A 27148-nucleotide genomic window follows, 5' to 3' on the forward strand; every position below is an offset into this window, starting at 1 on the left:
GGGTACAGGAAAAGGTAGGAATGTGAGATTACTTGAGCTGCAGAGTGCCAGCAGCAACTGAAGGCAGAATGGCCCCCTTATGTGCTGTAACCCTTCTACAATTGGTGATGGTGTGCATAGACTCTATTATCCTAATATCAATGTTCCAGGTTCATGTGAGACAGAATTGTATCTTAGCAAATGCCACTTCCTAAAAAGATTTCAAAATAATCTGTTAAAGGATGGTCCTTCAGTCAGTGGTCATATCCGAAAAGCTCCTAAAATCAAATTAACAGTCACGAATTAACCAAACAGCAGCTTTAATAAATTTAATATGTATAGATGTCAATCATTAATTGCATGTTAGCAGCAGAAAGTTAAGGTGCTTTTACAACTTGAAATAATGCATAAAACTGTGCCAAGGCGATTTACTTTTGATTATATTACATTACAGACCTGAAGAACAGAAAGGCAATCTAATGTAAAGATTAAGCTCAGAACCACAAGATCCCATAATAAATAATATGACATACAGATATGCTAAAATACAGCGTTTATTCCTCAGCAAACAGCAGTGACGAAACTTGATTGTTGGGATTAAGTCTGTCCTGCCATCAGATTTAGCCTCATTCCTACAAAGGAAACAGAACACAATGTACAGTCTTGTTTTGATTACTATCCTCATTTGCAAACAATCTAACATTTTGTCTATTAAACAGGTACATTATTCCAGAACATAGTGAAAAGCTAGCTTCAAAGGCAGGTATCAAATATAATCAAAATACGCAGTACAGAACTCAGATCTGTGAGCAATTTCAGTCAAAGTGGGAAAGTGATCTGGTGTCAAATTGCCATAGCTAAATTAGTCGAAGCAAATCTGCAGTCTTTCCTAATTATATTATTATATTGTAGACGTGTCTTTGTTGTTAACCACTGAAAATACTACCATGAGCATCGGGACCATTTTCTGTTATCTCAGCTTGGAGGCCCACATGATTTTGAGGAAAGGTGTATATTATGTTCAGTCATGGTCCCTTAAAGAGGTAAATTCCTTAGAGGTAATTTCTGAAAAAGGAATTTGTTTCCAGCAACTGATCATGTGACCAAGTTGCCTGGGAGATAGATTCAACAATAAAATAATTACAGGAAATAGGGGGTAGACTGTGGTGTGGTTTTAATCACATTGGGAATTTTAGTTTATAATGTAGAACGTGTTGAATGCAGGGAATGGCTCTTTCAAGCAGGGTTCACTTGAAATTGTATGTTTCAGCTTAATGGTTTAGAAATCTTGAAAACTGAATGAGTCTGAAACCAAGAGGAGTTGAACTTTTGTGATAGCTAAACTGGGGTGCAAGAGCCAATTTTAGATCCAAGGCTCCACAGAAAAAAAAACAAGTACCTGGAGGTGAAAACCTCCAGGTGGCTACACTCGAGGTACCAGTAATGCCCATGGTGAACAGAAAGTTAGGAGGTAGTCCAGGAAATCTCATCCCTTGTACGAATCCTTAAAACAGCACTCAGACCATGTGGTTAATCTCCCAATTTCGTCTAAGTACCTGATTGAAGGTTTGGGCGGTGTAAGTCAAACAGCTATACGAAGATCATCAGTAATTCTGCTCACTCTACTTTTAGTATCTTTAACCTAACAACCTAATTAAGACAGGGTTATTGGTTAGAATTAACAAATATCTCATTCTCAGATTCATTTTTTTTTGGAGTAAAAATTTTATCTTATACTTAAAAAAAATAAATTCCAAACTAAGTGAAAAGGATACATGGCTTAAGCAGCTGACAAACAAACCTGAAACAGCTACAAGAGTTGAAAAATGTGGTGCTAGAAAAACACAGCAGGCCAGGCAGCATCTGAGGAGCAGGTGAATCGCCATTTCAGGCATAAGCCCTTCTTCAGGAATGAGGAAGGTGTGCCAAGCAGGCTAAGATAAAAGATAGGGAGGAGGAACTTGGGGGAGGGGCGCTGGGAATACGATAGGTGGAAGGAGGTTAAGGCGAGGGTGATAGGCCAGAGAGGGGGTGGGGGCGGAGAGGTTGGGAAGATGATTGCAGGTCAAGAAGGCGGTGCTAAGTCCGAGGGTTGGGACTGAGAAAAGGTCGGGGGAGGGGAAGTGAGAAAGCTGGAGAAATCTGCATTCATCCCTTGTGGTTGGAGGGTTCCTAGGAAGAACATGAGGCGTTCTTCCTCCAGGCGCCATGTTGCCATGGTCTTGCATTGGAGGAGCCCAAGGACCTGCATATCCTTGGCGGAGTGGGAGGGGAGTTAAAGTGTTCAGCCACAGGGTGGTTGGATTGGTTGGTGCGGGTGTCCCAGATGTGTTCTCTGAAACGTTCCGCAAGTTCTTCGCTTGTTTAAACAATTGTTAAACAATGATCTTTGCTTTTTGAGGACGTCATTGTGGGAAGTATGGAAAACTAAACATTGGATTACCTTCCAGGTAGAGATGGGCTGTCTCAATAAGAAGTTGAATTGTTCCTATGGTTTCTAAGAACAAAAGGGAATGGGACATCCCAAGAATGTCACATTGCTATTGGGATAAATCAAGGGGAGGGGTTTTTTTTGTTTTCGATTTTATCTGTGCAATTTATTACAAAAAGCAGGCAGTTAAAATCTGAGTCTGGGGCAGGAAGGCGGTCAGGAACCAGTTTTTTTTCCCCGACTTGAAGTTACTGCAAGCTTTTTATTGACCAGCACCTATAGGACCAAGAGTGTGCTGGCTGATCAAATATTCTGGATAATCAAGAGATACACATAATCGCAGTGAACCCTAACCAAGCAAATATCAATATCCCTCAAAATTCTATGTAAAAACATCAACATCTCCTAAAATCAATGTCAAACACAGTGAGTAACAGAATCTTAATGAAGGGGGTTTACACATTACTGTTACACTTTATTTACAGCATACTCAGACAGTGATATTTGAGGTATAAGATTTTAGCGTGTTTATCAAGTGCGCAGGTTGATAAAGGCACCTTTTAAAACCAAGTTTGCTCCAGTCAGCAAAAGTGCAGTGATGCTCATGCTTGAGCAAGGGAGTCCCCAGTCATGAAGTGATGAAAGAAGAATGAAATCGGTCATCCTTATATGTACTGGTATACACCTGTACATGCAATCTCTGAACTAATAGTAATGTGGTTGACTCTTAAGTATTCTTTGAAATGGTTTTGCATGCTTTCAATGTACAATTAGGAATGGGGACCAAATACTGGTATTTTCAGTGAAACCTACAGTTCATGAAAGAAGAGTTGGATGATTAGGCTGGTCAAATGGAAATAGAAGGATTGAGAAATAATTCAGAGACTGACAAGAACATGATAATTAAAGTGAATTTTGGAGATTTGTGGTATAACTTATTTTGCTCCCACGTGAATTGAATGAATCTGCAAGATCCTAGAAAGGATACGGTAATTTTTGAAAGGCAATTCAAGTATAATGAGGAGTGCTCTATTGAGTTTTCAAGTGTAAAGTACAAGTGTTTGCAATTATGTTCGATTAAAAGTACTTGCCTTAACTCTTTTACAACACAAGCTTTTTTTTTGAAAAAGATGAAATCTTTAGTGTAATTCTTTCAGTTATTAACTCAGGGTTCAAATTAAATTATTGGCCTTGACAAAGATCATAACAGCATGGTTCAGTAATGTGTTTCAAGAGTTCAAAGGTCTTTGCCAAATTAAAACACTGCTTGATTTATAAGCCTTTCACCACAGGCATAATTATTCTAGCAATGTCCCCCTCAGTGACAGCAGTAGCTCAAGGTCGGAGTGAAATACGTACTTGTCTGTCTCAGCACAATCCTTGGCTATAGTCAAACGTGTGATGATTAACAATGCCACTTACTATAGTGTCAACCAATATCGAGTAAGGCTCCTCACCACCTCCCTTTCAAAAGGGAAAGTACATGCTGACTGGATTGTGCACAGCATTTGTACTGGACACTATGACCAGTGGAATTAATTTCAAAACACAATGAGGTTCAATTTAAACTTTAAGTAAATAGTAGACATAAAAATTGTCAAACTAAATTAAGGTGCTATTAAGCAAGGATCATTGACACTAGCTGAACAATTCAAATTCTGTATTTATTTCAGTGGTAGTTTGAAGGGGATAGGGTGCAGGATTTGTACTGATGTATTGGGGATCAAAACTTGCAACCTCATTAGGTTTCTTTTTGACAAAAACTGGAGTTCCAGAAAAAAAACTGTTCCCAGAACAATGATCACTCACTGTCCCCTTTAACCCTTTGAAGTGAGAAAGCAATTATTGCATAACTAAATTTTGTTTGTCTACATACTTATACAAGATTCAGAAATTAACATTCTTAAAATATGAATGTTATTTCTCACAGTATCCAATGTTTGCGCTGATGAATCCATATGAAGTTCTATTAAGCTATCAATTACATAAGCACCAAAATACTAAATGGATCCTTCTCTGCATCAATGAATCTCAATTGTCTGCTGTCCAATTAATGAATTTCTAAGGATAAAACCAAGACATTGAAGGGATTTATAGATTTAAACAGTTCATTCTGATTGTCAGTGTTGGAAAACTTGCTTGGAAAAGAGAAAAAGTAAAGCATGATTGCAAAGCATTATTCAATACTTAGTTTAACAACTTGCATAGCTCTTGGGGTTTTCAGACACTGAAAAAAATTAGCCCTCTTATGAGATTTGCTCATTACTGTTCTATTTCCAAATAACGACCAGAATCGGTGAGTGGCAAAAAGAGCCTCTTGTATCCAGAAATCACAGCCCAAGTTTGAAGAGGCGATAGAATCCCAAAATACAGTCCTTACAAAAGCCCCTTTATACGCAGTTTTACATATATTAAAATGCCGTTACTATGGTGTAGCTTTTTCAAAATTTCTAGAACAAAGGTTTGAAGGGCTTCTGTCCTGGGAGACAGAAGATAGTTAAAACACGTGCTAAGTGCTGGGTGTTACTTCTGATGGGACATCTGTCTGGTCTGCTTGCATTATTAGATGTTAGTCCTTTTGTCTTTTAAGTTTATAAATATTAATAAAAATGCTAGGCCTATATGCTCTAAGTGGGTTAAAAATTGTACCTATACTTAGGATAAAGGATATTAAACTGATTATTGCAGCTGGGTTGAGAGATTTATTTATTATTTGCTGGTATGAGTTTCATTCATTCATCCAATTTCATGGAAGCACTGTTTTGACAGTTAGTTTCTTAAAGTGATATGGGCCCAGTTAAAAGGTATTTAACTGGTACTTCATATATTCAGGTCCAGGAGATGGTTGGAGAGGCCTGGTTAATATTATAAATGTTTCGTGGGCACTTGATGGGGATAGTATTGTTCTGTATGCTACACTTATTCAGAGGGTAAACACTGCTTGTAGTAAGGGCTGATAAGTTTGAAAATGCATTAATAGGTTTGAAAGGGTTGTTTTTAAAAATCTGGATACTACAGAGCTACAGTTTTATGAACTAATGGAAGAAACCAGGTTATAGTAAACATTCGGTTAGTAAAGGGTCATGAATGAATGAATGAATTGGTCTTAATATAGTGCGCTGGCAAGTGAGTTAGTAAAGATTGCCTTTAACACGATGTCATAATACAATATCTCAGTTCCTTGCAAAGAAAGTTCTGGTCTTGGTTTACATTGTCAATTTGGAGATTGCTTTTACCACATGACATTCTTCAATTGAGTAGCATTAATGAAACCACAGGTGGTTTGCAAATTGCAAGTTTTCCTGAGATAGATTTCTAGAAAGGCACAAGTTCTAGTCTGGATCAGTGGTGCTGGAAGTGGTGCTCGATACCACAGCCACATTTGCTTCCTCAGTGCCTGCCTCCGTAACCAATTCATCCCACACGGACTCCGAACCACCTTTAAACCAGCAGAGTTTGGACCCGAACAGGACAAACAGTACAGGCTACGGATTCAAAAACACCAGCAACAGTTCTCTTTCAAGATCCTAGGCTCCACGCTTGCAGCAATGCGCCGGCACCTAACCTCTCTACAGTCAGCCCTGCTTCAGCTGAGGGCCACACTCTCTCAGAATTGCAAAGGACCCACTCTGTACTACATCCTCAGGAGAATTCATACTCTCAACAAACAGTACTTCAACTCCATCTCAAACATCAAAAACTGTGTACAACAAACTTTTATCTACCCACCTCCATAACCAGCACTCCTCAAACATTCCAGAAGATTCCCCCGGCCTCGGAAACACCATTAGCCATGTGGCTGATGCAACTTCCACCCCGTTGTTTGATTATGTCACTTCCGCCCCCATCACGGCCACTCCCAAAGCCACTTCCGGCCCTCACATCATCGCTGGTACCACACACACTGACTTCCGCCACCCCTACTGCCGTGTCTACCACCACTTCCGCCCCCACCAGCGCCACTCACCTGCAGTCTACTGACACGTCCACCACAGACCCCACTGTCACTGTCCTCACCCCCCAGAACCCTGAGGGGTACATTACCCCTGCTCATGACTCCACCCCCATCACACCCACTCCAGGTACTGGCTCCGACCCCACTCCCAGCTCCACACCCACACCAGATCCCAGTTCCCAGCCCTGCCGACCTCCCCCTCACTGAGGACGAATGATCAGTCCTCAGCAAAGGACTCACCTTCATCCCCCTCCATCCACGCATCAATGAATTTAATATACACCGTGATGTCAAACAATTCTTCCGTCACCTCCGAGCTTACTTTCACAATCAGGATTCCCGCCCACCTTCTGAGGACCCCTTCATCCGCCTCCAACACACTGCATCCACCTGGACACCCCGCGCAGGCCTATTACCTGCCCTCGATCTCTTCATTTCTAACTGCCGCCGGGACATTAACCGCCTCAACTGTCTACCTCCCTCCCCCACTCTAACCTCTCACCCTCACAACGCGCAGCCCTCCAATCCCTCTGCTCCAATCCCAACCTCACCATTAAACCAGCAGATAAAGGGGGTGCAGTGGTAGTCTGACGCACTGACCTCTACACCGCTGAAGCTAAACGCCAACTTGAGGACACCTCTTCCTACTGCTTCCTAGACCATGACCCCAACCCATCATCTCCCAGACCATACAGAACCTCATTGCCTCATAAGATCTCCCACCCACAGCTTCCAACCTCATAGTCCGGGAACCCCGCACTGCCCGGTTCTACCTCCTTCCCAAGATCTACAAGCCTGACCACCCTGGCTGACCCATTGTCTCAGCATGCTCCTGCCCCACTGAACTCATCTCTACCTACCTCGACACTGTCCTATCCCCCCTAGTCCAGGAACTTCCCCACAAAAATTCGAGACACCACCAACGCCCTCCACCTCCTCCAAGACTTCCGTTTCCCCGGCCCCCAACGCCTCATCTTCACCATGGATATCTAATCCCTCTACACCTCCATCCACCATGACCAGGGCCTCCAAGCCCTCCATTTTTTCCTCTCCAGACGTCCCCAATAGTACCCTTCCACCGACACACTCATTCGTTTGGCCAAACTGGTCCTCACCCTTAACAATTTCTCCTTTGAATCCTCCCACTTCCTCCAGACCAAAGGGGTAGCCATGGGCACACATATGAGCCCCAGCTATGCCTGTCTCTTTGTTGGCTACGTAGAACAGTTGATCTTCCGTAATTACACTGGCACCACTCCCCACCTCTTCCTCCGCTACATTGATGACTGCATTGGCGCCACCTCGTGCTCCCGCGAGGAGGTTGAGCAATTCATCAACTTCACCAACACATTCCATCCTGACCTTAAATTTACCTGGACCATCTCTGACACCTCCTTCCCCTTCCTGGACCTCTCCATCTCCATTAATGATGACCAACTTGACACTGACATTTTTTACAAACCCACCGACTCCCACAGCTACCTGGATTACACCTCTTCCCACCCCATCCCTTGCAAAAATGCCATCCCGTATTCCCAATTCCTCCACCTTCGCCGTATCTGCTCCCAGGACGACCAGTTCCACCATAGAGCACACCAGATGGCCTCCTTCTTTAGAGACCGCAATTTCCCTTCCCACATGGTTAAAGATGCCCTCCAACACATCTCGTCCACATCCCGCACATCCGCCCTCAGACCACACCCCTCCAACCGTAACAAGGATAGAACGCCCCTGGTGCTCACCTTCCACCCTACCAACCTTCGCATAAACCAAATCACCCGCCGACATTTCCGCCACCTCCAAAAAGACCCCACCACCAGGGATATATTTCCCTCCCCACCCCTTTCCACCTTCCGCAAAGACCGTTCCCTCTGACTACCTGGTCAGGTCCACGTGCCCCTACAACCCACCCTCCCATCCTGGCACTTTCCCCTGCCACCGCAGGAACTGTAAAACCTGTGCCCATACCTCCTCCCTCACCTCTATCCAAGGCCCTAAAGGAGCCTTCCACAGCCAAAGTTTTACCTGCACATCCACTAACAACATTTATTGTATCCGTTGCTCCCGATGCTGTCTCCTCTACATTGGGGAGACTGGGCGCCTCCTAGCAGAGTGCTTTAGGGAACATCGCCGAGATACCCACACCGCCCCGTGGCCCAACATTTCAACTCCCCCCTCCCACTCTGCTGAGGACATGGAGGTCCTGGGCCTCCTTCACCGCCGCTCCCTCACCACCAGACGCCTGGAGGAAGAACGCCTCATCTTCCGCCTCGGAACACTTCAACCCCAGGGCATCAATGTGGACTTCAAACAGCTTCCTCATTTCCCCTTCCCCCACCTTATCCTAGTTTCAAACTTCCAGTTCAGCACTGTCCCCATGACTTGTCTGACCTGCCTAACTCCTTTTCCACCTATCCACTCCACCCTCTCCTCCCTGACCTATCACCTTCATCTCCTCCCCCACTCACCCATTGTACTCTATGCTACTCTCTCCCCACCCCAGCCTCCCCTGGTTCATCTCTCCATGCTTCCAGCTCACTGCCTTTATTCCTGATGAAGGGCTTTTGCCCGAAACGTTGATTGCGCTGCTCGTTGGATGCTGCCTGAACTGCTGTGCTCTTCCAGCACCACTGATCCAGAATCTGGTTTCCAGCATCTGCAGTCATTGTTTTTACCTTTTTAACAAGTTCTAGTCTGTTAGGGGCTGGAAGTGGCTGTTGAACGGTTTTTAAAAATAGTTGTTCTATAATTTTCATGCATTATCCTTGGTGCTACACTTGAAAAATTAGTCGACTCACCACCAGGCAAATCAGTATCTGAAAACAGTTATAAAAAATACTTACACATCAGTTTGGTTCTGTTCATACAAAGCTTTCATCTCTTCAAGAACTTGCCTGATACCATCCTCCTGCAATAAATATATTCCATTCTGATAAATTTGAGATTTCTACAGTGGATTTCACATATTTTAAATCAGATGCAGCATAACTTCAGCACATGAGGCAGAGTGAATTTTCTCAGCAGGCCACTTGGTTGAAAATGGTCTAAACCAGTGTTTCTTCTTTACCTTCCCTACATAACCTAACCGAAGAGTTATTACTCTATTTCTCCCTCCCTCATTTACCCACCTACCTTGCCCCTAAGTATACATACAATGAAATTCTCAGACCTGGAAATTAACTCTAATTTTTTGGATGACTAGAGACAACCACTAGCCCAAGTATTATATTGTTTACTAATATTCCCCCTTTACCCTTCAAATATTTTCAGTGCTAGATCACATTTTCAAACTATTAAGTCAGTTTATTATTTTACCTTAACAGAACTTATTTTACACACAACCCCAACAAGCAAATATATGCAAATCAAGCAAGGTATCCAACAGGCTGCTGGTTCACTAGCTCAGAAGGTTCATTCTACCCTTACTATTGACAAAGCTGAGTTCTAGAAGATCATAAAATTGGAACAGTCAACTTATTTCTTATGAACTACAATAGGTTTCTCACCATGACTTCTTTAAACAATGAATCCTTAGTGGGATGGAGCACAAGCACTAGATATCCGCTTATGAATTACCTAGGTAACTATTTGACAAGGCTTTAAAAAGACATTCACAAGCAAGCCCAATCCTGTTTGTATTCTAAAGGCAGTGAAGGGCCAAAGGGCCTGAACCGTGCTGTAATGTTATATAACCTGTATTGACTTACGTGAAGAACATCCTCAGTTCAACAGTATATACGTTTAACCAGTTGGAAATTGTTTTCCTGCCCTATTGCTGCAATTAACTTGAAAATACTTTTGAGTCTACCTGGCCATTCTATTTATTATCTTGCTAATCAATCTCCAGTGGCAGTGCACACCTGAGGACCAAAACTTAAGGCATTTTGGGAAGATGAAAGATAGATTGGTTGCACGAAAACGTTTACAGGTTCCTCTGCAGGGAAATTGAAGTGTTAGGAGATTCAAATCTAAATGCCATTGTGTTTAGAATGATATGCGCCAAAAACTGATTAAGAAAGCAATTCACGATCACATACTCAATTAGGAACGGGTAATAAATGCTGGTCTAGCCAGTGTTACGAGACAGGGTAAACGCGCCTGTTTAATGTAACACAGAAAAGATTTGTCCCGTGCAGTAATCGGTGAAAGTTTGAGGGGCTAAGAACTAAGAACTATTTAAAGTAAAAATTAACAACTTTACTTCTTAAAGAAGAACAGAATAATTAACTAACAACTATTTACAACGTCTTTTACTTTCCCCTCTGAAATACTAGTCTGATAAAACCCCCAATTAAGAATTACAAAAACAAAACTTCTTATCTCAAAACTAGGCAGCTTTCGTTCTTCTCTGTATTTCGGTCGTCTTTTCTTCTTCTTGGAGATCCTGCTTTACAGGTTACTGATCGATAAAGGTACCTTTCAAGAGAGCTATTTTTCAGGCAATCTTTTTACATGCAGATGGCTTGGCTCCCTGGTCTGATACCCCCAAAGCACTGGATTGTGTAATTGGCTTTTAAGATTGTCAATATACTAAATTCAAACTGGACTGGAGTTTGGTATTTTTCGGGGTTTAATTTAAACTGATTGTTCGAATTCAAATCTGTTTTGTCATTACCAGGCAACCAGCTAATCAAGTTGTTCGACCAAATTTTACATTTTTTTTAGAACAGTAGATTCTGTCAGGTAGTTTTGCTAGCCTTTAATCCTCTTAAAAAGATACAGTACACCCACATCTTCATAACACCTCCCCCTTAAGAAACAATGAAACATCATAATGAAAAGATGGTGTCATTTTTGCCTTACTTTTTAAACACATTACAGATAACACTAAACTTCTTCCCGTATACCTATGTGTGTGAAAAATACCACTAAAATACAAAATCTAAACTCAGTTAAATCCGCGATAATGCATCTGCGATTACATTCTTATGACCTGCAACATGTATGATCTGTACATTAAATGTCTGTAACAAAGCTCCAACGAAATGGTTCTCTCTTCCTGTCTTTAAAAGCATTCTAGAATGTAAGCAGATTGTGAACTGTATACATAACAGTCTTCGATACTGTTGTTAGGCCAGTATCAAAGTCAATAGTTCCTTTTCAATTGTGGAGTATTTCCTCTGATGGATTTTGATTGTCTTTGAAAAGTAACCAACTGGCAGTTCAATACCATCCTCTTTTTGGATAACAGTTCCAACTCCTATCACTAGCATCGATGGTGACTTGAAAAGGTTTTGAAAAGTTTGGTGTAGCTAAAACTGGTTTGGTGATTAATATGGCTTTCAAATGGACGAATGTCTCCTGGCATTGTTCAGTCCACCGAAATTGTGTGTTCTTCTTCAGCAAATCGGTTAATGGTGCCACTATGTTGCTGAAGTTTGGAACAAACTTCCAATAGAATCCACTGAGTCCTAAGAATCAAAGCACCTCTTTCTTTGAGGTTGGTTGTGGAAATTCCTCGATGGCCTGAGTCTTTGCATTCTGCAGGGTCAATCTTCCATGACCGCATCACCTCTAATTTTGTGAATTCCGTTTCATTTAAGTTTATCACCAGTTTTGCTTCTCTTAGTTGTTCAAAAACCTCTGCCAACTGTACCAGGTGATCTTTCAAGAACTTATTAAAGATCACTACATCGTCCAAATAGACTGCACAGTTTGTTAACCCAGCCACAACTTTGTTCGTGAGTCTTTGGAATGTGGCAGGTGCATTCTTCATTCCAAAGGACATCAATTTAAACTGATATAGCCCATTTGGGGTGACAAATGTAGAAATTTCTTTCGCTGTCTCTGATAAAAGGTATTTGCCAGTAACCACACATTAAGTCAAACTTGGTGATGTAACTGGCTTGCCTGACTTTCTCGATACAGTCCTCCAATCTAGGAACTGGATAGGAGTCCGATTTTGTAACAGCATTGACTTTCCGATAATCCACGCAGAATTGTTGAGTCCCATCCAGTTTGGGAACTGAGACGATTTTGAACTCTACTCACTCTGGTTTGGTTCAATGATGCCCTCGTCGGGCATGGCCTCTAACCCCATCTGGCTCTGAAAAGATTAAGCTGATAGGGGTATTGTTTTATCGGAACGGTATTCCCTATGTCTACTTCATGTACATAGCATTAGTCCTCCCCATCTGATTCTTACATATGTCCTTATGCTGCAGTAACAAATCTTTCAACTTCATTCTATGCTCCTGAGACAGATAACTTACTAACTTACCCCTCCTCAAGATAATCTATTTTGAGGCACATCAAAATCCACATAATCTGGATTTGATTCCTCACTGTGGGGCAATAACTAACACCTGTTCTCCAGTTCTTTCTTTCTAGTATAATACGGTTTCAACATGCTCACATGGTATACTTGATACCTTTTCCCCCCTATTTGGCATCTTCATTAAATTGTTCACCTGACTCAAACTTTTTTCTCAATTTGAAAGGGACTATTAAACCTGGCTTTGAAGGGATCTCCTATCACTGGTAACAGTACTAACATGTCACCCCCTTGGAGAAACATCTGAATCTCAGAGCTTTTATCTGCCACCTGCTTCATTCTACACTGTGCCCCCTTTAGGTGCTGTAGTTAACTGACCTACTCTATTTAATCTCTCCCTTACCTCCGGTACATAATCTAAGTGTGAGATCTCTGACTTTGGTCCTGCCAATTTTTCTTTAATTAATTTCAAAGGGCCTTTCACTTCATGACTGAATATTAACTCAGTAAACTGAATAGATTCGTTTGGGGCGTCTCTAATGGCAAACAATGTGAATGGGATATCTTTATGCTCTCAACATGGTCTTTGAAGTCTGACGCCACCTTGCTAAAGTTCCCTGGGATTCAAGGTGATAGGCACTTGATTTAAAGTGCTGTATACCTAAGCTATTCATAACCCCCTTAAAACAGCCAGCAGGAAAATGTGACCCTTGGTCTGACTGAATATCTCAGGTTAGCCCATACCATGTGAGGAAAGCTACCAATTCCTTTACCACCGTTTATGCGTTGATACTCTAATGGAATTGCCTCCAGAAATCTGGTAGACACATCCATTGTGGTTAACAAGTACCGGTTCCCACTTTCAGTTCTTGGGAGGGGACGAACACAATCAATTATAACCCACGTGAAAGGCTCTTCAAATGTGGGAATTGGAAACAAAGATGTTGATTTTATTACCGTCTGTGACTTACCTACCATTTGGCACGTATGACATCTACAGCAAAGGCTAACCACATCCTTGTGCACTTCAGGCCAATAGCAATATTTTTCTACTATAGCCAGAATCTTTCATACTCTGGTATGAAAGGTACCCATAACACCACGTGTTAAATATGCTACCTGCAACACAATCTGGTGTACTTCGACACATTTCTCCTCTGCACTAACTTGCTGTGGTTGCCATCTCCATCTTCAGATTTTATCTTTAAGATAATAACCCTCCGGAATATTCTCTACCTCCTTTTCAGAATACGCATCCTCAGATATATCTTTTATCGTTTTGTCTTGCTGTGACAAATCCCTTAGCCTTTCAGGACTAAACACTTCTGTCTGACCCTCTTTCTGTTCAGGTTTTTCCTGCACCGTCACATCAAACAGGGTGTCCACTAACTGAACCTCAACTCCTTCATCTTTCTCTTTACTTTTTGCTTCGTGCTGTGACTTATGATAGTGGCATCTGGTTGCCACACAGTCAGGCAAAATACCAGGATATTTCTGTTTTAACTTCAGTTTCTCGGTCTTCCTTGGGTTTCTCCACAACAAGGGGTGTCACTCCCATCTTGGATCCTGCCAAATTATTCCCAAGAAAAAAAAACTGAATTCCTGGAACAGACACTCTGTCAATCACTTCCACTGTAACTTCCCAGTCTCAAGTTGGCACTCCAACCTAATCTTACATAGGGAACGCTAAATTCCTGTCCATCTATCCCACAAATTACCAGACTCTCAGGTAACAGATCAGGAAGGGTGCATATTCGCTCGTCTCTTAGTATGTGGCTGGTTAGATTCGGTATCTTGCAAAATTATAACTTCTCTGAGTAAACTTTACCCACAGAAGCAAATTCTTTGTAGAGATCAGGTACTAACTGTATACCCAGCCCGTGCCTAGGCTATGTACTCCACTGCAGCTCCTCGGCTGTTCTTGGGGCCTCCTTTACTACCTTCACTAACGCCACTGGCTTAGCTTCTTTTAACACATCTTTTCTCACAGTGCCTTTCTTTAAAGGCCACCACTATGTCTTTATGAGTCCCACCTTCTGGCTGTGAAAACACCTTTTCACAGTGCCCTTCTGAAACCACTTGCACTGTAATTTTCTATGTCACACTCCATTACAGTGTAAACACCTGAGGCCTTTCACCCACTCTCTTAGGCTTCTTTAACCTGTAGTAAAATCTTACTAGTGCTCTCTACTCTTGGTTTTGTAGTGTAGGATCTCCCCTTCTCCGAAATTCCATCCCTCCCAGAACAAAATTCTGGCCAGAAGCTCATCTTATGCACCAACTTGTACTCATCTGCTAATTCTGCTGTCCTTCTCACTTCCTGAACTTGGTTCCTCCACCAGAATGCTTATCTTTGGAAGTGGGTTTTAAACTCCTCCAGCAGAATAATCTCTTAGTGCCTCAAAGGTCTTATTTTCAAAGCTCTGGTTAGGCTCCATTTGGAGTACTGTGTCCAGTTTTGGTCCTCACCCCTCAGGAAGGACATACTGGCACTGGAACGTGTCCAGCAGAGATTCACACGGATGGTCCCTGGAATGGTAGGTCTAACACATGAGGAATGGCTGAGGATCCTGGGATTGTATTCATTGGAGTTTAGAAGATTAAGGGGAGACTTAATAGAGACGTACAAGATAATACATGGCTTGGAAAGGGTGGATGCTAGGAAATTGTTTCCGTTAGGCGAGGAGACTAGGACCCGTGGACACAGCCTTAGAATTAGAGGGGGTCAATTCAGAACAGAAATGCGGAGATATTTCTTCAGCCAGAGAGTGGTGGGCCTGTGGAATTCATTGCCACGGAGTGCAGTGGAGGCCGGGATGCTAAATGTCTTCAAGGCAGAGATTGATAGATTCTTGTTGTCTCGAGAATTAAGGGCTACGGGGAGAACGCTGGTAAGTGGAGTTGAAATGCCTATCAGCCATGATCGAATCCACTCCGCCATTCAATGGGCCGAATGGCCTTACTTCCACTCCTATGTCTTATGGTCTTATGCACCTGATCAAAATGACTATGTTGAATTCTTTCAAACTCAATGCAAGTCTGACCTGGTTCCTTCTTTGTGTTTCTGAACCGCTGTTTTTATGCTTCTGGTACGAATTCATAAGCACTTAAAATAGCCTGTTTAACCTCTACACAATCTCTTGACCTCATATGACAGTGCGGCAAATACCTTACTAGCTCTGCCTACCAATTTAGTCTGAAGTAGCATTACTCAAATCTTCAGACCACTCCATCTACCTAGCCAATTTTTCCAAGTGAAATAAGGCAGGCTTCAACTTCATTCTCAAAATATGGCAGAGGTTTGACATATCTTTATATATCACTATCTTCTCTTTTAATTTCTATCCTGTTAACTTGACTTTGCTGACTAAGTCGTAACTTCAAGTTCAAATTCTCTTTTTTGCTCAGCTAAGATACTGTAAGGAATCTAATCTTAAAAAAAAACTTCTCTCTTGCTCTTTTTCTCTCTCTCCCTCTTCCCCCTTTTTTCTCTCACCCCTTCCCTTTCTCTAACTCCATTTTCCTTGGCAAATTTGAGAAACATCTTCAAATCACAGTATCTTTAGATTAGATTAGATTACTTACAGTGTGGAAACAGGCCCTTCGGCCCAACAAGTCCACACTGACCCGCCGAAGTGCAACCCACCCATTCCCCTACATTTACCCCTTTATCTAACACTACGGGCAATTTAGCATGGCCAATTCATCTGACCTGCACATTTTTGGACTGTGGGAGGAAACCTGAGCACCCGGAGTAAACCCACGCAGACACGGAATGTGCAAACTCCACACAATCAGTTGCCTGAGTCAGGAATTGAACCTGGGTCTCTGGCGCTGTGAGGCAGCAGTGCTAACCACTGTGCCACCGTGCATCTAGAAATTTTCAGATCCATTTCTCTTACTTTTAAATTTAATTAACCACAAGTCACTGAAATTAAACAAATTGTCTCACCTATGTTTTAAAGATCCAAGACACTAACCTACAAGTGTCTAAATCTGCTGGGATTTTTCGTACCCCCAAATCTATTCAAATCTGTCTAAATCAGTTCAAATTACAGACCCAAGCCCCCACATCTGTTACGACTCAGGGTAAACTCTCCTACTTAATATAAACCAGCAATACAGAAAAGATTTATCCCATGCAGTGATCTGTGAAAGTTTGAGAAACCAACAACTATTTAAAGTAAAAATTAACTTTAGTTCTTAAAGTATAACAGAGAATAATTAACTATTTACAATTCCTTCCTCTAGCCTATCCTTTACTTTCTCCTCTACAATGCTATTCCAATAAAACCCCCCCCGATTAAGATTTATAAAAATAAAACTTCTCATCTCAAAACCAGGCAGCTTTCATTCTTCCCTGTATTTTGATCTCTTCTTCTTGGGGACACTGTTTCACAGCTTACTGATTGATAAAGGTACCTTTTAAGAGAGCTATTTTTCAGGCAGACAGTCTTTTTACATGCTGGTGGCTTGACAGTTCTCCTCTCAACTGTTCAATTTTCAGAACACTTGGTTCTGTCAGGTGGCTTTTGCTAGCTTTTAAACACTTAAAAGAAACAGTACACCCAAATCTTCATAACATCAGTGACACCCATATTCCATTAATAAAATAAAAAAGATGTCATTATTTGGTAGTTAGACCTTGTGTGTTGCTGAAAGGACATATTTGCACTCGTTAGGACAATTCACAAGAACAGCAATTTATAACAGGCCAGTAATAACTGATTGGCAAGTGAACAATTTTTGATAAAGACATTGACATGGACAAAGTAAAAGTTAATGATGATTGTAATTAACTGCCAGGATTTTAAAACAGGCAGGTTGATTCTGATTGCACCGAGAAATGAATAAGCGGTCACCTAACTCTATTCCTGATGAAGAGCTTTTGCCGGAAAAGTCGATTTCCTGCTCCTCGGATGCTGCCTGACCTTCTGTGCTTTTCTAGCACCTCTCTGATCTAAAGTCTGGTTTCAAGTATCTGTAGTCCTCACTTTTGCTCTGTCACCTAAGTTGGTTTCATTGACACAGACACACTGTGTACATTTTTACTCTATTGGCAAATAACAGGGCTCAGTGTATTGGTATATGGAGTCAGGGGGTCACAGAACCATAGAATTGTACAGCATGGAAACAGACCCTTCAGTCCAACCGGATATCCTAAATTAATCAAGTCTTATTTGCCAACATTTGGCCCTACCCCCCCTAAACTTTTCCTATTCATATATCCATTCGGATGCCTTTTAAATCTTGTAATTGTATCAACCTCCATTTCCTCTGGCAATTCATTCCATATAAGCATCACCCTGTGTAAAACAAAATGCCCCTTAGGTCCCCAAATGTATGCCCTCTAGATTTGGACCACCCTACCCTGCAAAAAAGACCTTTGTTGTTCAACCTATCCACACCCCTCATGATTTTATATACCTCCGCCTCTGATGCTCCAAGGAAAACAGCCCCAGCCTACTCAGCCTCTCCCTAGAGCTCAAATCCTCCAACCCTGGCAATGTCCTTGTAAACCTTTTCTGCACTCTTTAAAGTTTAACAGCATTTTTCCAATAGCCAGAAGACCAGAATTGAACGCAATACAGGGTGACCCCATATCCGCAGATCCAGTTATCATGGTTTCAGTTACCCCCGGTTTATTGAGGCCCAAATATATAAAAGGGAACATTCTAGAACCAGGGACAAGGAGACTGCTGGGAAGGTAAATTTTCCATTCAAAATGAATGGGATCACACCTATCCATGGTTTCAGGCTTCCACAGTAAGACTTGGTATGTATCCCCCACCGGTACAGTGGGGGGTGACGACGACTACTGTATTTCAAAAGCGGCCTAAACAATGCCCTATACAGATGCAATGTGACATCCCAAATCCGGTACTCAATGCGCTGACCAATTAAGGCAAGCATACCATATGCCTTCTTCACTATGCTGTCTACCTGCAATTCCATCTTCAAGGCACTGCGAACCCGCACCTCAAGGTATCTTTACTCGACAACAGTCTCCAGGACCATATCATTAAGCGTACAAGTCCTGCCCCGATTTGTTGTACAAAATGCAACACATCACATTAATCTAAATTAAACTTCATCTGCCACTCCTCAACCCATCTGATCAAGGTCCCATTGTACCCTGAAACAGTCTTCTTCACCTGTCCCCTATACCAATCAATTTTGGTATCATCTGCAAACTTACTTACCATTCCTCCTATATTCATATCCAAATCATTTATCTGAAAAGAAATGCTCCACCACCAAAGTGTCTCCTACCTTCAAGCCAATTTTGTATCCAAATGGCTAGCTCTCCCAGGACTCATGATCTGATCTTACTAACCAGTCTACCACATGGCACCCTATTGAAATTCTTCCTAATCTCCCACATCCGACATGAAGAGCACATCATTCTACTCAAGGCCATCTCTGCACCCTAATCTACTGGCACAGAAAATGGCACATTCTTACTGCTCTAGGATAACTCAATCCCTATGTTTAATATTTTAAAAAAATTAAATTACCTCAGATTACAAGAGGATCTTGATCAGATGGGCCAATGGGCTGAGAAGTGGCAGATGGAGTTTAATTCAGATAAATGCAAGGTGCTGCATTTTAGAAAAGCAAATCTTAGCAAGACTTATACACTTAATGGTAAGGTCCTAGGGAGTGTTGCTGAACAAAGAGACCTTGGAGTGCAGGTTCATAGCTCCTTGAAAGTGGAGTCGCAGGTAGATAGGATAGTGAAGGCAGCGTTTGGTATGCTTTCCTTTATTGGTCAGAGTATTGAGTACAGGAGTTGGGAGGTCATGTTGCGGCTGTACAGGACATTGGTTAGGCCACTGTTGGAATGTTGCGTGCAATTCTGGTCTCCTTCCTATCGGAAAGATGTTGTAAAACTTGAAAGGGTTCAGAAAAAAATTTACAAGGAAGTTGCCAGGGTTGGAGGATTTGAGCAATAGGGAGAGGCTGAACAGACTGGGGCTGTTTTCCCTGGAGCATTTGAGGCTGAGAGGTGACGTTATAGAGGTTTACAAAATTATGAGGGGCATGGAAAGGGTAAATAGGCAAAGTCTTTTCCCTGGGGTCGGGGAGTCCAGAACTCCAGGGCATAGGTTTAGGGTAAGGGGAGGCAAAAGATATAAAAAGAGACCCAAGGGGCAACATTTTCATGCAGAGGGTGGTACGTGTATGAAATGAGCTGCCAGAGGATGTGGTGGAGGCTGGTACAATTGCAACATTTTAGAGGCATTTGGATGGGTATATGAATAGGAAGGGTTTGGAGGGATATGGACGGATGCAGGCAGGTGGGACTAGATTGGGTTGTGATATCTGCTCGGCATGGACGGGTTTGGACCGAAGTGTCTGTTTCCATGCTGTACATCTCTATGCCTCTAAATCAAGAGACAAATCTCAGTAAATATAAAAAAACTCACTAGTTACCAGTATCGATTTACAAAAAAAAATTACATTTTATAAATCTTAAAAACAAACACTTAGCTGTTTCAGGCTCTGGAAACCTGGCTCCTGACTGAGTAGTCCTGATAATGAGGTCTCTCCAAGGTCAGCTGTGAAATTTCACTGTTCCATTTCCAAAGATGCTTGTACTTTCACAGTCAACTGTGAAAGTTCACTGCTTGGAGTTTAGTGCACTCTACAGCCAATCTCCTACGTGCTCTCTCCTGAAACTCCTGCTCTCTCTCTTTCCTCTCATTTAAAATATCATTTTGATTTTTGTTTACATTCCAAAAATAAAGCCAAAAACTTATTTAAAAAATTGATCCAAGAAAACAAGGAAATTAACCCCAGCACTGAAAACACCTCAAAAAAAAAGTTCTTCCAGCTTTGATTTTCCGCTGTCCACTATTTTGGTCAGTCCGTTCATTTGGCTGGATAGCTGGTTTGCGATGCAGTGATACCAGATGCACAAGTGCAATTCCACACCAGCTGAGATTACCATGAAGGCCTCTCTCCTTCTCAACCAATCCCTCACCAAAGGTGTGATGACCCTCAGGTTTCATCACCACCAGTCAGCTGTAATGAGATAGCTGTCCTAAGGTCCAGCAGGAATGTGGCACCTTTACCCGTATCCAATACAAGAAAGTGCATCACACTGCCAGTCCAACTGACAATTGTTTCTAAATCAACCCATTCAAAAGATATTACACATCTTAGGTGGGATTTGAACCAGAGTCTCATGGGCTAGAGGGCCCAATGGACAATGCTAAATATAATGCATCTGTTTCAAATCAAAATAGCTAACAGCCATTCTCTGCTCATTTCCTCGGGGCAATTCCCTGACCAATCTGAATCAGTTTTAAAATTTGAACAAAGCCTGGCACTTAACTGCCAAACATGAATTGATGTATTCTCCACAGCAATGCCCCTATCAGAGTCCAGTTGCAAGGCTACTCATTGATACATTGTATGAGCAAAGAGTGCCAATGTTGGTCTTCTTACAAGGTTACTATGCCCTTGAGTTTTTTTTCCCTAGAGAGGGGTAATTAGCCAGGCTCCAACTAAGCTGGGCTTGAAAGGTTTATTGGGGCCCTTTTTGTTTACACCTAACAGATAATGGAGTCATAGAGATGTACAGCACAGAAACAGACCCTTCGGTCCAACTTGTCTATGCCAAGCAGATATTACAACCCAATCTAGTCCCACCTGCCAGTGTCTGGCCCTTATCCCACCTCGACCTTTCCTATTCATGTACTCATCCAGATGCCTTCTAAAATGTTGTAATTGTACTAGTCGCCACCACTTTCTCTGGCAGCTCATTCCATACACGTACCACCCTCTGCGTGAAGACATTGACCCTTAGGTCTCATATCTTTCCTCTCACCCTAAACTTATGCCCTCTGGTTCTGGACTCCCCTACCCCAGGGAAAAAAAACTATTTCTCTTATCCATGCCCCTCATGATTTTAGAAATCTCTATAAAAGGTCACCCCTCAGCCTCCGACAATCCAGTGAAAATAGCCGTAACCTATTCAACCTCTCCCTATTGCTCAAATACTCCAACTCTGGCAAATCCTTGTAAATCTTTTCTGAACCCTTTCAAATTTCACTACATCTTTCTGATAGGAAGGAGACCAGAATTGCACAGTATTCCAACAGTGGCCTAACCAATGTCCTGTACAGCCGCAACATGATCTCCCAATTCCTGTATTCAATACTCTGACCAATAAAGAAAAGCATATCAATTGCTGTCTTCACTATCCTATCTACCTGCGACTCCACTTTCAAGGAGTTTTGAACCTGCACTCCAAGGTCTCTCTGTTCAGTAACACTCCCTAGGACCTTACCATTAAGTGTACAAGTCTTGCTCAGATTTGCTTTCCCAAACTGCAATACCTCACATTTATCTAAATTAAACTCCATCTGCCACTTCTCAGCCCATTGGCCCATCTGATCAAGATTCCATTGTAGATAGAGGTAATCTTCTTTGCTGTCCATTACACCTCCAATTTTAGTGTCATCTGCCAACTTACTAACTTTACCTCTTATGCTCACATCCAAATCATCCTTGTGGCACTCCACTGGTCATAGACCTCCAGTCTGAAAAGTGACCCTCCTCCACCACCCTCTCTTCTATGTAGGAGGCAATTCTGTATCCAAGTGGCTAGTTCTCCCTGTATTTCATGTGATCTAACCTTGCTAACCAGTCTCCCATGGGGAACCTTGTCAAACGCCTTACTGAAGTCCATATAGATCATACCTACCATTCCGCTGTCTTTAAAAAAAGATATAATCAAAAGGGTGTAGCAAGCATGCTGTGTAGCTAGCCTTCATTTAGATTAGAGTTTTTGATTTAGAGCAGCAGCAGTGCATGTGAAGAAAGGCTGCTGGGACAAGTCCACCCGGGTACTCTATCTCTCTAACTTAAAGCCTGCGAGCCCTGTTTTGCTTCATTTTTACTCTTTGTGCTAAGGGATGTGTTTATTGGGATTGTTACAAGTATGTTCAGAACAGCACCATTAAGTTAGGATAGTCTGTCAGGTTTTTTGATAGGATAAGCTATCCAGTATTTTATTTTCTGTGCTTTGTGTTTCATTCCATAATTTTTGTAAATAAATTGTTTGTTTAAAATTTGGCAGTCAAATCAGCTATTTCAATCCAGGAATATCCATTATACACTTACTTAAAACAAAGTTACAGTCTGGGCTACCTGCATACAAATGTTTGTGGAAATTAAACAGCGAGTGGTAGGTGTTAGTCCCTTTTATTTCAGGTGTTGATATGGTTGGCTTAAATAGCGCTTGGATAGCAATGGCTCTTTCAGTCACGAAGGAGATTCTAGAGGTGGAAGAATTGACCTCTGGGGGCTTTACAAAAGGCAAATAAAGACCAAGCTGTGGGGATTAGTAAATAAGCTGAAGTTGAAGTTACCTCCTAATGTGACGAAAGATGAGATGATTGCAGCAGTCGCTCAGCATTTAAATTTGTAGGAAACCCCCATCAGGACCTGTAGTGATAACTAAAATTCAATTTCAAATGAAGAAGCTTCAGTTAAAAGCAGAAATGAAACAGTTGGAGTTATGATTAAAATCAGAAGAGCAAGAAAAAGAAGGACTTTAGTGGAAGAGAAAGAAAAAGAGAGTTTGAACTTCAGAAAATGACATCAAAAGGAAAATCAGCTTAAAAGGACAGAGATGAAGGCTGATGGTAGGCTTAGTGAAGGAGAGAGTGAGGAGGAGCAAGCCCCTGGTAGTCAAAAGCCTGGTGAAAAACTGTTTAAGTCTGTTCAAGCATTGCCTAGATTTGATGAGAAGGATATTGAAGCTTTTCTCATCTCACTTGAAAAAGTGGCTAAACAAATGCAGTGGCCAGTGACCATGTGGGTTTTGTTGATCCAAATCAAACTTCTAGGTAGAGCTAGTGAGGTATTCGCATAATTATCAGAGGAGCTATCTGGGGAGTATGAGGAAGTGAAAAAAACCATCTTAAGTGCATATGAGCTTGTACCAGAAGCCTATACACAATGTTTCAGGAACCTAAGTAGGGACTCTGGTCAAACATACACTGAGTTTGAAAGGATCAAACAAAGTAATTTTGATAGGTGGATAACCACTTTAAAAACAGAGCAAATTTATGATGCTCTTAGAGAGACAATTATTTTGGAAGAGTTCAAAAATTCACTGGCTGATGTAGTGCAAACTCATGTGGAAGAGCAGAGTTAAAACGGCAAGGTTAGCAGTTGAAGTGGCTGATGAATGAGTTGCTCAATAAAACACGGTTTGGCTTCCAGAATCAATTTCAGTCCACAAGGGCTGGAAACTGTGGCAAAGAGAAATCCTTACATGGAAAGGGAAAGGTAGATCTCGGTGAAGATCATAAGGCTGACTCACCACAGGGTAAAAACAAAATCTTTGAAGGAGACAAAAAGGTGAAAAGCTCTCGTGTTTTCATTGTAATAAAGTAGGCCACGTGAAATCAGTGTTGGTGGACTAGGAAAAAGCCAGATGAAGGAAAACCAAAGAAGTCTGGGAGTTTTTTTTGGAATGGGAGAAAGCTGCATCAGAGTTGACAAGCTGATTGGAGGTTGGTTAAGGAGGAAGTGCCGGACCTGCTTAGAAAATATATCTGCAAAGGTAAAGTTTATTCACATAGGCTAGGAGTAGCAGGTTATAATATTATGGGACACAGGATCCTCTCAGCCTGTGATGCTGAAGGATGAGGAGATATGTACTCCTGAAGGACTTTCGCCAGAAATGGTACTTATAATGGGAATTTGTGGTGAGACAAAAAGCGCACAATTAGGTAAAGTGAGGCTACAGGGTCCAGAGAAAAGTGGAGAATGTGTGATGGGAATACTGGACAATCTCTCAGCTCCAGGAATACAATTTGTCCTTGCAAATGGTGGAGAAGGGAAGAGTTGCGAGAGGTGCATGTGCTACCACTTGGAGGTCACTTGAGAGTGAGGAAAACACAGGCTAAAATACAAAGACATTTCTACTGCCTGGACCACACGAGGATGTAGCTAAATTTTGCCAGATGTGCCATACATGTCAGGTAATTGACGGTAATAAACCTATTCCAGCATTTAGGGACCCTTTTACAAGGGTCCTTAATTGATTGTGTAGGTCCCCTATCACAAACAAAAAAGTGGAAATCAGTATTTGTTAACAATAATGGATGCATTGACCAGATTTCCAGAGGCCGACCCATTACACAATATCACAGCTATAGAAGGGTTGCAGAAAAATTTCTCAAATCTTTTACTAGACACAGACAACCAATGGAGATGCAGTCAGGTCAAGGGTCAAACTTCACATCCAAACTATAGTTCAAGGAAGTTATGGACTTCTTAGGAATAAAACAATTTAATCTACTGCATAACATCCAGAGTACTAAAAAAGTGGCATCAAACCCTAAAGACCATGATGGAGCCTTATAGTCAGGACTATCCAAATGATTGGGATAAGGGAATTCCGTTAGTGCTTTTTGCGATTAGAGATGCACCAAATGAATCGACCAAACTCAGTCCACTTGAATTAGTTTTTGAGCATGAAGTGAGAGGAGCATAAAAATTGATGAAGGAGAAGTTAGTAAGTCAGAATTCAGAGAACATGCATTTGGACTGTGTGTCCAATTTTACAGAATGAATAATTAGAGCTTGGGAGTTGGCTAGACAGCATTTAAAAATATCGTAGCATGTAATGAAACAGGAAGCAGACAAGAAATCAAAAATTCGCAACTCTGCTGTTGGGGATAATGTATTAGTGTTATTTACAGTAATAGTGAACCTTCAAAAGCAAGCTTTAGTAGACCTTATAAAATCAAAAGGAAATTGAGTGAGGTGAACTACTTGATAGGGACTCCAGACAGGAAAGGAAAGTAGAAAGCATTATTGATCACAACACAGAGGGAAGAACCAAGTTCAGAGGATTCTGAATTGGACATTCCCTTAATTAAATTAGACAATGAGGAAGTTGTCAAAAATTGTGATAAATTATTGAATTACCTTCCTGAGAAAAATTGAAGTGACCTGAAAGAGTTATTACTATCATGCGGATATGTGGAAATTAGCTGGGAATTACTAACCTAATTGTACATGTGGATATAGAAGATGCTGTTCTGATTAAGCAAAATCCTTAAGACATAACCCTCTAAAGTTGGCACAAGTTCAGAAGGAGATTGAACTCATGCTCCAAGATGACATAATTGAAGTGAGTTACAGTGACTGGAGCTCACCTATAGTAATGGTGCCAAAACCAGATGATACCCAACAGTTGTGTGGATTATCACAAAATCAATGCAGTTACAAAGACTGATGCATATCCAATTCCGTGGTTGGAAGACTGTGTTGAAAAGGTGGTGCTAGCAACTTAGATTTCTAAGTTAGACTTACTCAGAGGCTACTGACAAGTACCACTGTCAGAAAGAGCAAAGGCAATTTCAGCTTTTGTAATGTCAAATGGACTGTATTAATTTAAAGTCATGCCATTTGGTATGAAAAATACTGCAGCCACATTTCAGAGCCTAACCAATACAGGTCACTGCTGGATTGCCCAACTGTCATGTACATCAATGACCTAGTGAACTTTAGTCACACAGAGAAGGAACATTTATCAGACTTGTTTAATTGACTTAAGACAAACTTGGTGGTAAACCTACCTAAAAGTGAATTTGCCAAAACCCAAGTCAGCTTCCTGGGCCATGTTATTGGCAATAAACAAGTGGCCCCACGGGATGTGAAAAGAAAAGTAATTAGGGAATTTCCCATATCATCGACAAAAAGACTAGTACTACCGTTCTTGGGATTGAGTGGATTTTATTAAAAGTTTGCGCCGAAGTTTAGCAGTGTGACTATTACAATCACTGAGTTGCTAAAAGAAAAGGCAAGAGGTTTCAGTGGACAGAAGGCGTTTGACAACCTGAAGACTGTATTAACCACTGCACCAGTATTAGCCACTTTGAAAGGCTTTGCGTAATTAGGTGTGGCGATCGATGAGAGTGATGTGGGTGTCAGTGTTGTGTTCCTGCAGGATGATGAGAAGATAGAAAAGACTTAAATGTATTTCTCCAGGAAACTGAACTGAATAGAAATATTTGACAATTGAGAAAGACACTGAGCTTGGTGCTGGCAGTACAACATTTCAGTGTTTATATTACCAGCAATGCATCTGAGACAATTGTATACACTGATTATAACTCATTGAAATTTGTAGAGAAATTTCAGGACAAAAATGCCAGACTGTTTAAACGGAGTCTGTTGTTATAGCCATTCAATTTGAAAATTGTGCATGTGGCAAGTCGAGAAATGACCACCGATGCATTATCAAGACTCTAATGAGAGATGGCGGCATTCAGTGGTGGGGGAACAACAAACTGAATCCAAATGTAATCGTGCATGTTTTCATGTTTATAGTCAGTGAATATATGTGCGTGTTTTAGGGTACTAACCGTTATTTTTTGGAGTATTGAAAATTGAAACCAGCTTTGGATATTAATTGTTCATTTTTTTTTGGGGTGGGGGTGTGGGTAATCGCAATGTTGGTTCTCCAGCCTAAGGCTTTCATGTCTTAACAAAAACCAGTATAATCAAAGGGGAGTGACCAGCTCACATAGATTAG

General features: G+C 41.6%; 1 protein-coding gene across 2 annotated transcripts in view; it reads right to left on the bottom strand.

Moving 5' to 3' along the window:
- gins1 (GINS complex subunit 1 (Psf1 homolog)) overlaps positions 1 to 27148 on the bottom strand; it is a 51496-nt gene that overhangs the window by 15804 nt on the left and 8544 nt on the right. For both annotated transcript variants that reach the window (XM_060831721.1, XM_060831720.1), the window contains exons 2-3: positions 9209 to 9273; positions 513 to 611 (exon numbers count right to left, since the gene is read on the bottom strand). In XM_060831721.1, the coding sequence (XP_060687704.1) occupies positions 513 to 611; positions 9209 to 9243 (134 nt within the window). In that variant the 5' untranslated portion in view covers positions 9244 to 9273. The remainder of the gene's footprint in view (positions 1 to 512; positions 612 to 9208; positions 9274 to 27148) is intronic.

Source organism: Hemiscyllium ocellatum, chromosome 10 (assembly GCF_020745735.1).
Source record: "Hemiscyllium ocellatum isolate sHemOce1 chromosome 10, sHemOce1.pat.X.cur, whole genome shotgun sequence".
NCBI lineage: Eukaryota > Metazoa > Chordata > Chondrichthyes > Orectolobiformes > Hemiscylliidae > Hemiscyllium > Hemiscyllium ocellatum.